At 43.5% G+C, this 11,765-nt stretch overlaps 1 protein-coding gene across 1 annotated transcript; it reads left to right on the forward strand.

The window, feature by feature from the left end:
- The first annotated feature begins 438 nt into the window (after window positions 1-438).
- LOC103637620 (carotene epsilon-monooxygenase, chloroplastic) lies at window positions 439-11,402 on the forward strand. The gene is made up of 10 exons (XM_008659899.4): window positions 439-1,124; window positions 5,527-5,823; window positions 5,946-6,143; window positions 7,428-7,529; window positions 7,646-7,786; window positions 7,858-7,965; window positions 8,459-8,541; window positions 8,673-8,835; window positions 10,442-10,500; window positions 10,781-11,402. Exons 1-10 carry the CDS (start codon window positions 618-620, stop codon window positions 10,791-10,793), a joined length of 1,671 nt encoding a protein of 556 aa, XP_008658121.1. The 5' UTR covers window positions 439-617; the 3' UTR covers window positions 10,794-11,402.
- Window positions 11,403-11,765: the final 363 nt, after the last annotated feature.

The raw sequence follows: 11,765 nt of genomic DNA on the forward strand, positions 1-11,765 counted from the left end.
GGAAACTCACGGGCTCCACTCCATGAGACTAACTGCAAGTCTGCAACGCAGCCCCTACGCAGGCTCCTCCCCTTGCATGCCGCCTATAGGCACTCTACGACCGCAGCGGTGCCCCCTACAGCGTCCATATGCGTCGGCCCTCTTCTCTCTCCCCCAGATCTAGCGTGTCACTGTTCATCACTCTAAACACTATGCTGTGTGTCCACGAGTAATTGTTAGTAAAAAAAATTGATAATTGATATAGAAAATAATATTTTATAGTTGTAGTGGAGTATAGGGGAGTATTTAGGGGAAACCGCTGCGGGAGATTAAAAAATAGGAGAAAAAATAGAGGGAAAAATGATATTGAGGAAAAAATTTAGAGGTAACGGTTGCGAATAGCCTGACAACTGAACTGACACTTCCCTTTCCCAACCACTTCCTCGGGGGCCCACCACAACATATCCCCCAATTCCCCCTTCCCCTCCAACGGCCAACGGCTGCTCCTCCTCCTCTCAGGCTCTCACACCAATCCCCACTCTCCCTCCTTCCGTAATTGCGTCTCTCACCACCTCGGCAACTCCAATCCCAAACGGCCACACCCTAGCTGGTCTGGTGGCATCGGCCGGCACACGGCGATGCCTGCCACGGTCTTCGCCTCCCCCTCCATCGCCGCGTCGCCGTCGCCGTCGCTGTCTCCGTGGTCCCCACGTCCGCCTCCTCGTCGCGTCCACGTCCGTGTCCGCGTCCGCCCGCCCCCGCCGAGAAGCGGAAGCAGCGGGGGCGACGAGCCCTCTACTGCCACCCCGTGGGCGAGCCCCGACTGGCTCACGTCTCTCTCGCGCGCGGTCGGCCGGAGCGGCGGCGACGACTCGGGGATCCCCGTCGCGTCCGCCAAGCTCGATGATGTGCGGGACCTCCTCGGCGGCGCGCTCTTCCTGCCGCTCTTCAAGTGGTTCCGCGAGGAAGGGCCCGTGTACCGCCTTGCCGCGGGGCCACAGGACTTTGTCATCGTCAGCGACCCCGCCGTCGCCAGGCACGTGCTGCGTGGGTACGGCTCGCGCTACGCTAAGGGACTAGTCGCTGAAGTCTCCGAGTTCCTCTTCGGCTCCGGCTTCGCCATCGCAGAAGGCGACTTATGGACGGTGCGTTCTCTGTCTCTCTTCCTGCTCTATGCTTAGTTCAGTGACTTTCTTAGTTACTTACTAGTTAGTTGCCCGTGCGTTGCAACGGTATTTATATATCATATTTGACCGATCTATCTTTTGTATAACACAAAGAAACATGAGCTACAGAGGTAGAGGATGGGCACTCTGATCCAAACGACCACGATTTGATCCTAGCATCCTCCATTTTTTCAACAAAAATCACGCTTTAAAGGTATAGAGAGAGATAGTTGTTTCCTCAGTCTACACACACTCGATAAATCAGCCACTTGTTCAATACGAGAAGACCCCAAAAGAGGGTTGTCATCCTTCAAGCGAGCAACTGAAAAGAAACAGAGACATGTCGTCAGCAGCGAAAAAACAAGAAATAATTAAATTGGAAAGCATGGATATATATACCATAGCGTGCAATAGCATTACTCTAAAAAACATGGCCATTAGAGCAACTCCAAAAGTTCCCTTAAAAATTGTTCGCCAAAACTTGTGATTGGGGGCTGTTAGAAAAAAATTCCTAAAAAGATGTAAACCTACACCAGAATGTTAATAACTTCCCTGAAAATTTTTAAAACTAAAAACTGGGCTACAACAAGCTGTATTGGGCCACCGAAGGCTGTTCGGCTGACTCATTTCCCCAGCCCCTCCCCTTCTGTTGATTCAGTATCAGACAATAGGGATACAGGTACAAATGAACACACATGTTGCTAGGAAAACAAATGATAAGTGATTCTACAGATGCTTAAAGGTTGCCAGGAACACACAAGTTTCCAGGGAACACCTTATCAACAGTTCTAGCTGACGTTGAGTTAGCTCTAGCTCATCCTTCTATAGAACTTATATGCATTTTATCTATCTTCCCCTTTGTGTTGTAAGGGAAAAAAGAATTGTTCTTCCCATTAACGTAACAAAACAATTCTCAGGGCACAACTTAGTTGAAGGTTGAGATAAAGAACTGCATACTGTTGGCTGTGTGCTCCATTGCTACAGAAGAGAACACGGAAAGGTCCAGTTAGTTTCGATTCAAAGCCGACAATTAGGTTTTGGGATGCATTTTGGTCGCCTCTTGGAGGTGCTCTTAGGAGTCTCCAGAACAGGAACCTGAAGATAAATTGTTAGTTCGTGAACCAAAAGTATTCAAAGATCCTAAAAGAACTTGCTGATTTTAACGATTCTTAGAAAAAACTAATCAGAATTATTATCAATATGGTTGCTCAGACAGTCCCTACCGTTGTCATAATCAACCTTCTCACCTTTCATGGTTAAAAAATATAAATTCCCCCAAAACAAAAAATGTGCACATGAATCCACACTTTTACCCCACCCGAAAGAACCCAAAAGAGCAAAACTGAAAAAACAATAACCATAGACATAGCAATATGATGCCTGTCTTATTATTGTTCATGATAGCATTCCCGACGAGGTCCAGAACCTGTTCACAAAAGGAAACAAAGTGAATCGACACTCGAGAATTAATATCCCAAATTTGAACAATGGAAAGAGATCTGACTTTTCAGATCATCGATGGATAAGAGAGTTGGTCAAGTGAGAGTAGTTATCTCTAGAATTATTACCACAAATCATTGGATTTCCGGCCATGCTATATAGACAAACAATAAAATCAAAGTGTGACTACACAAACAGCAATCCTCTGCACGCGTACAAAACGCACCACACTTGCAAGCAAAACTCTATGGCATGGTGACTGTGAGCAGAAGACAACCCGCCGCCGTGAGAAGAACCACTCAGAAAAGGCCCCTCTAGATCAACACCGGGAATCCTAGATCGAGCAAGAAGCCCGGGCCTTTGCACGTGACCATGCTGGCCACGCCAGGGTTGGGCCACCTGATCCCGCTGGCGGAGCTGGCCAAGCTCCTGCGGTGCGGCGCGACATCCCGACCATGCTCATCAACTTTGCGTCCGCGGCGTCGGCCACGCAGCGCGAGTTGGTGTTGAATTGAATAGAACTGTGATAGGTTGGTATTTGTGTAGGAACTTTTCTTGAAAGAATTTACAAGGGTCGATTCCTGCAAGTATTTGTAACTTGACGAATTGAAAGAGTGCAGGTCTATCCAAAGGCATCAAACTTACCAAACCTAACAGCAGCCATTGTCATGCTTCAAAGACCACCATGCTCAAAAGAAATTTAATAGAGTGCTGCAGGTAAGGGCCAAGCTCAATAGATCAGGCTGTGCCACTTAATCCAATAGTCCCCAGCAACTCCTACATAAGTGAAATTAAAACAAAATATAAATGAAACTGTAACATCTTTAGACATGCGAACCAAATTTCACTGCAAGAAAATAGAAAACAATGAAATGATAGACTACACATGTTAAGAATTATTTGTAATAGATACTTGTTGTTTCCCAGGGAAGGGAATGGATTGGTAAATGCGGTGCTAGTATCACTGACATCAGAATAAACAGTTCTCGCGTCGTTGCCGCCGTCCGTCACCTCGTGGGTGATGCCGCCCGTCGACCTCTCCGAGACTCCGACCTGCCCCGCGCCGCCGCCTTCAAGACGCCCATGACATAGGAGTGCACGCGCTCACTCTCGATGCTCGCGGGCCTGCTCGTGGAGCTCCACGACACCACCCGCCTCGTCGCGTTCGTGACCGACCAGTTCGGGATAACCTTCTTCACCGCTGCACATGACGCCAGCGTGACCGCACGGTGCCTCTTCATGCCCATGAACCTCCATGCGCTCTCACTTGTCCTCCACCTCCCCGAGCAGGCCTCCTTCATGCCCGGCGAGTTTCGGGACCTTGCCGAGGCGGTGCGCCTGCCCGGCTGCGTGCCCATCCCGGGGCCCAACATCGTCTTGCCATTCCAGTCCCTGTGGACGCGGACAGGGCCGGGACTGCCCTCGACGCCGTCGGTGGCGGTCGAGACGCGGGCAGAGAGGGCCCGACGGAGGTGGAGCAGCGGAAGGGGCATGTGGGCATGAGCGGAAGGGCGAGGGCGCCCAGGGAGGCGTGGAGCACGGGCATCGGCCCCGACAGTATTCCGAGCATCGCGACGGCGGGGTGGGGGAATGGACCTATGCGGGGCGGTCGCAGAGTGTGGGCGAAGAAGGGGGTGGTTGTGGACGAGACGGAGCGACGGCGGGGTGGGGGAATGGACCTATGCGGATGCGGGGGGAGCGGGACGCGGCTGGGGGAGCGGGGCACGCGGGCTGCCATGGATTGGCGCAATTTGTGGGCTCGCGTCGCACAAGGAAAGGGGGAGTGGGGCGCGGGGGAAGCCGACGCTGTTTGGGGAGCGGGGCAAGGCTGCCACGCCGTCCCGCGATTTGTGGGCAATCTCGCCGATCTCGCGTCGCGCAAGGAAAGGGGAGCCGGGCGCGCGGGCAGCCATGGATGGAAGCTAGCGCTGCTCCCGCGGCTGGGGGAGCGGGGCACGCGGGCTGCCGGAGCGGGGGACTGGTTTGTGGGCTCGCGTCGCGCAGAAAGGCAGAATGCGATGCAAAGGCAGAACCGTGCACCAAAGAAAATGTGGACGTCTACACTACTGACTTATGTAGAAGGCGACTTATGGACGGTGCGTTCTCTGTCTCTCTTCCTGCTCTATGCTTAGTTCAGTGACTTTCTTAGTTACTTATTAATATTGTTTAGAGAATGGAATGTCTTAACACAGTCGTAAGGCTCTGTAACGGATTGGAAGAATTGTATGGTTGTAGATCAGTTCATAGATTGGGTCAAAACCAGCTAAACCGCCACCCAATCCAGACCAGACCAGATCAGCAGAAGTGGGGTTACTCGGTTTAGCTTATATGCAGTTTGAACCCGCACGATTTATAGACAGTTTAGGTTGAAGATGGGTCATTTCAATTTGCGACATGGGAGTGGATGCATAGAGCGCTTAGAGAGTGACGCGAGGGTACTTATGGGGTGTTTGGTTTGAAGAATGAGCTAGTCCATCATCTTCTCTCCTTTTTTTTGTTTAGTCCGTGGAATAGAATGAGCTGATCCATTATCACCTCATTACTAATATGAGAAATTTGGTCATCCCACCAAATTTGAGCAATAAATCCATGATTCACCATCTTATTTTGGATGGAGTGATTCCTCAAACCAAACAACCCCTTAGTTCCTCATGATATTCAATAATGTATAGGTTCCTGACGTATATTTGATAAATGGTACTAGTAATGCAATAAATTGGTAGGGCTGTATCTATTCTTTTGCTGCAGCTATATCTTGCATATTTTTCTCGAATACGCAAAAGAGCTGCGTATAATTATATTAAGAAGAAGAAAAAACAACAAAAGTTCTCGAACACACAGGATACCTTGCATATTTGCGGCACGATTGTAGTTTGGAGCTAAGTTCAATTGGACTGTAAGTTAATCCTTAATCTTACTGCAAAGCTGGTATGTATTTTAGGTGAGACGCAGAGCTGTTGTGCCTTCCCTGCACAAAAGATTTCTGTCCATTATCGTGGACAAGGTATTTTGTAAATGTGCTGAGAGACTAATAGACAAACTTGAGCCATATGCTTTGAGTGGGGAACCTGTCAATATGGAAGCGAGGTTTTCTCAGTTGACATTGGATGTGATTGGTTTATCATTGTTCAACTACAATTTTGATTCCCTCACAACAGATAGTCCTGTCATTGATGCTGTTTATACTGCACTCAAAGAAGCAGAGCTTCGTTCTACAGATCTTTTGCCATACTGGAAGGTTGGCTCCTCTTTAACTTCATTCTTCTATTTTTTTAGTCTCACCTATGTTTCCTAGTTAACTAGCGGAAATGAAACATCACCTGACTGATGTTTGATATGATCCTTGTTTATTTATCACAGGTTGGTTTCTTGTGCAAGATAATCCCAAGACAGATAAAAGCAGAGAATGCGGTTATGATTATAAGGAACACTGTTGAAGAGCTGATTATGAAGTGTAAAGAAATAGTGGAAGCTGAAAATGAACAGATTGAGGGTGAGGAATATGTAAACGAAGGGGATCCTAGCATTCTACGCTTCCTACTTGCTAGCCGAGATGAGGTGATGAACATATTCTTTTTTTTTTGCTTCTTTTACTTTGATTTCCACAATTTCTACTTATATGAAGCTGAATGTTCATCATGAAAATAATTTGACATTGACTGCTGTTGATGTTCCATAACATTTGCCTGATGATAGCTTTGATTATCGATTTATCCTTCTGCTGGTTCATGGAATTTTAACACCATGGATTTGTTTGCCCAGCTCATAAATGTTGCTTTATTAGCTCTGCTGCCTTGCCTGAAGTGTCAATTGTTGATTGGGATGCAGTTTGTAACCTGGTGTCATTCAGCTTAAAGTATCTTCAGGAAAAAAAAAGATATGTTTAGCATAGAACATATTACTGCATTCATCTAAATGAAAAACAGTGCAACTTGGTGTAGGACAAACGAGGGGATTTTTTTTAATCTCAACCTGAAATTCGCTCTCATGGGGGGTCGAACTCAGGATTTGAGGGGTACTACTTAGATCAGCTAGAGTGTCGTCACGTGGGCTGCAGTGCTACTATGTATGGGTGGGTCAGAAGTTCAGGGTCTTCTCGACCTGCATGAGAAAGTCTTGTCTTCGTATATAATGGACGGGGGCTACCCCCCCCCCCCCCCCCCCCCCCCCCCCCCCCCCCCCCCCCCCCCCCCCCCCCCCCCACACACACACACACACACAGTTTTTTTAGAAAACAGTGCAACTTTAGTGTATCACCTCCCCCTTCTGAATGTGCACTTAGGCTGTCTTCGGTAGATCGTGTAAAATATGGAACGCGATACTGTTGATGACACTGTTTGCAGCGTGAAATTTGAAAAAGGGATGTGATATGGGGAGCTGCTGGAGACGGCCTTAAAGTCTATATCAGCTGTTTCTCTCTATAAGTTTAGATGATGAGGCTTTACATACTAGAAGCAGCACATTATGCTTGCATATAAAGGTGATTGCTTGGAGTAGTTGGTCCTTTCTTTTCCATTGCTTTATGAAAAGCTGTGACAAAAGACTAAAACTGATGTGCAAAATTATATCTCTATTCTTGTTTTTTTTCCCCTCTAACACGCGAAAGATATGCGTATCATTTCACTACTAAGAGAGAAGATTCTGTTCTTGTGAGTCATGCTCTCTGCCATGTTTTGCTGAAGTTCGACAACGCAAAAATCTACTTGTGCTTCTGTTTCTAAACTTCTCATGCTCGGTTTGCATGCAGTGCCATATAGTGCTCCATTTCACCATTTTACAAAGCATGCATTTTGTTTATTGCAAGTTTGACCGCTTTAGTTGACATGCTTTTTGGTTGTCCAGGTAAGCAGTGTACAATTACGTGATGATCTCTTGTCAATGTTAGTTGCTGGTCATGAAACAACAGGCTCTGTACTGACGTGGACAATCTATCTTCTCAGTAAGGTACTCCTGTAGTGCTATATTGCTTGCAGTAACCATGTATCAACCGAAGTGACAAATAATGCGTTACGTAAATTGTCACTTTAATATGTTGACTGCTCAGTGTTACACTACTGAAGGATCCGACTGCACTGAGGAGAGCTCAAGATGAAGTAGATCGTGTTCTACAAGGTAGACTACCCAAATATGAGGATGTAAAGGAGCTGAAGTACTTGATGCGCTGTATAAATGAGTCTATGCGGCTGTATCCACACCCTCCTGTACATTTCTTGTGCTAGTGACATGCAACTTTATAATTGGTTTTGTTGACTCATGGACTAATTACTGATAGGTGCTGTTACGGCGTGCAATAGTTGATGATGTTCTTCCTGGAAACTATAAGGTTAAGGCTGGTCAAGATATTATGATATCTGTGTACAATATACACAGGTCCCCAGAGGTACTTCTCCATCTGAATATGAATCATGCACAATTAGCAGTATTTGAGCTCTTTAAAGTAAATGCTTTGCATTGTGAAATGTTGAATATGTGTGTCTGATTTTGTGAATTATATGGAGCATCCGTTTCCAAGTTGCTGTAGGCTTACTAAGAAAATTACAAATTATCGTATATTAGTCTATCTGTCAAATCTTGATGCTAGCTGCATTGTTCTATCAATTTCCCTGATAAGATTGTTTTACGAACATTAATTTTATTGCACTGAGTATACTATTTTGCTGTCATATAGGCCCTAAAAGACTGAACTTAGATGAATAGTTATATTATATAGTTATCATCATTTGCTACCATTTGAAGCATGCTTTGCTATGCCTATGCTTTTGTTATGGCTGGAGTCTGCTCATATGGTGTTGTCATCCATTGGTAGCAATGCCTAAACATGCACTTGGCAGATTTTTGCATTGTACTATTAATTATTTGTTCCTTCTGTAAAGGTTTGGGATAGAGCAGATGAGTTCATTCCAGAGAGGTTTGATTTAGAGGGACCTGTTCCAAATGAGTCAAACACAGATTTCAGGTCAGAATACAACTTTGTGAGATATCGTTTCTATCCTGTCGTTTCATATTTCCATTAAGCATCTGGTTAGTTTTTGTTGACTGGCAAATGTGACTGAACTGCGCCATGCTCCTGCTACATATTTTTCCCAGGTTTATTCCATTCAGTGGGGGTCCTCGGAAATGTGTTGGAGATCAATTTGCTCTCCTAGAAGCAATAGTGGCACTTGCAGTTGTGTTGCAGAAGATGGATATGCAGCTTGTGCCAGATCAAAAGATTAACATGACTACTGGAGCTACAATTCATACAACCAGTGTAAGGAAACATGCTATGCATATTTTCTACAATACTCTTGTTTTGTTCATAATCCAGTTGATATCAATTGGAGTTAAATAAAGAATTATAACAAAAGCTATGCTACTTAAGGGCACATTAGGAGGAAAGTAGAAGGAAGAGACCAAACTTACTGATGTTTTCTCTATACTACTCTCAACCATATATAACAGAGGCTAAAATTTGCACACTTATGAAAATTGTTTCAGTTTTGAAAGCTCGAAAGAGTACTATATTCTTGAGTTTCAATCATGTTTCCCCAAGAAAGTGGAAAGAACCAACTATCTTCCTAATATTAAAGCGCAATCCGTTTCTTTGCTCGTCGTCCACCTGCTCTTTTCCCCAATCCACCCACTCACCCTGTTGTTTGTCTGCGTTTTTTTCTGTCCGCCTGTCACCATCGCCCCAGTCTGTTTTTTTTACTGTTATGAGGATCTCCCATTCCAGTTTCTTATGTTTTTCCATAAATATAAAAAACAAAGAATAATTGCAGCATCATAGGCTTTTGAACCCTTGGCCCTTCCCTATGAAGCAAAGATTCCCACTACCATACGATCTTCCCTAAGAAACAAAGATTGCCACTATCATACCACTTTGCCCCATTGTTTGTCCGCATTTTTTCCGTTCAACTCACCCTTGTCGCCCGTCTATTTTTTTCCCCGTTCCAAGTACCTCCCATACCAATTTCTTATATTTTTTCCATAATGTCAAAAACAAAGAATAAATGCAACATCATAGGCCTTTGAACCCATGACCATTCTATAATATATATATATATATATATATATATATATATATATATATATATATATATATATATATATATATATATATATATATATATATATAACTAAGAAACAAAATTCGCACCAGTTGTTGATGCAGTTTTGATTTGATTAGGACAAAACTTATCTTATTAGAACCTGGTTAACCGATGGTCCAATTAATGAAACTGTAATCTGAAATCTTGAGTTGTTTGTTGTCCAGATTAATCTAAATAAACGTGCTTTCAAGCTGGCATATACTAGTGTAATCCCTGACATGTCTCTTAGAAAATCAAGAGAGGTCTCCCGTCGTAATCACCAGGGGGCAGATGACACGTCGGCAACTAACTCTTTGCTGTCTCTAATTAGAAATTTAAAATAAAGATTTTTATGGGTAAGGAAGTCAAGGAACTCCATTTTTAACTGTACTAATCCATGGGTAGTATGAAAACTAGAAGTTAAGAGGTCATTTAACAGTATATATTTCCACGTTTTCCAATGTCAGAAAAATTATATCATGGGCTTATTGATACATGTTTAATAAGACATTGTGGATGTCATAGTCATCATAAAATAAAGTATAGCTTTATTTTTTTTAGAAAAGATAAAACATAAATATATATGTACCATTCCTGTCTTGTTTTCCAATGTTGGATAGCTTTTTTTATTTAAATTATGTAACACATAGACATGTTTGCTAGTAGTAGATAAAATTTGAGCAAAAAAGCCCCTCGTTTCATTTCGGGTTTATTCTACCCCCAAACTTCTATTTCTAGTCTAATAGCTTATCTGAATGATTTCTTAAGATGAGCTTATTGCTGCAGGGACTATATATGAATGTAAGCCTGCGTAAAGTTCAGCAAGAAGCTGAGTTAGCGCTGAGGTAAATTCTTAATGCTCAATTGCTGAATACTTATTTTTTTACAAACCGATACAGAACTGCAGTTCGCTCCCCTAAAAAAAGGCTACAGAATCTTATATTTTCCCTCTCGTTCCGTCACAAAGATATTTTAGAATGAATTCATTATTCATTGATAATTTTGCGATCGGGTTGGTAAAGGGCACAGGATGTGTTCTCTTTATCTTTATTACTTATACCCAGAACGCGGGAAGCTTATGTTGTTTAAGTTTCAGCAAAACTTTGACTGTTTTCTTTTTTTCAGCGAATCGAAATAGATGGAAACGACTTCAGACAAGAATAGAGCTCCTGAACTGGATACAATCATACAAATATGAAATATGCTTCTCCAGTTTCTCGTTGAAAGCTCTACTGTACTATACTAGATGTCAATGCGTCGGCATACAGATTACAGATTCGCTTCTCTTGAAACATGAAAGGATCCTTCGCTGGCTGATTCGTTTGGCTATTCGTGAGTGTAAAATTTATCTTAGGCTTTATTTAGATACTCAAGTATTGACCTCAATCAACATGTGTTGATGTGGATTTGGATGTAATTAGTTCAAATTACACCTAAATCCATCTCAATACTCAATACATGTGGATTTAGGTCAATACTAGAATATCCAAACTAGGTCTTAGTGGTAATCCAAGACCGAACAGAAACATGTTTCTACTTAGCTGACGGCGGCACAAATATAGTATTAGTGCTAGTTTGGGAACTTAAATCCCCTCAGTGATTGGAGGGATTGAAAAAGAAATTAGTTTATTTTCCCCTAATCTTCTCTAATCATAGAGGAGATTTGAGTTTCCGAACTAGCCCTTACATACACATATTTTGTCTGGTTTTCTCCCCGAAACATAAATCCAGTTTTAAGCCTCATTCATTTATTTATACAGTTTCATGCATGCACCCACAGACGCACTCACACAAACCACACATGCATAAACAGTTGATTTATAACTTCACTTACAGTAGAAGACTCCTTTTAGGGAGCATCAAAAACAAAAACTGTAGATGATCAAATGGACTGATCACAATGGGCTGGCACATGCGCTTGTCATTGGGTGTTGTGCTTGGGCCGCAAGTTGGGTATGTCGTGTCAGCATGAGTACAACATAATTGATGAGATGGCATTATACTGGACGATATAGATGGCATTATACTGGCCGATATATCACGACAATGGATGTCCTTAAATAAATTAGACATTGAATCGTTGAACTCTCCGTAATGGACCGATGATCTA

This window comes from Zea mays, chromosome 1 (genome assembly GCF_902167145.1).
Source record: "Zea mays cultivar B73 chromosome 1, Zm-B73-REFERENCE-NAM-5.0, whole genome shotgun sequence".
Taxonomy (NCBI): domain Eukaryota; kingdom Viridiplantae; phylum Streptophyta; class Magnoliopsida; order Poales; family Poaceae; genus Zea; species Zea mays.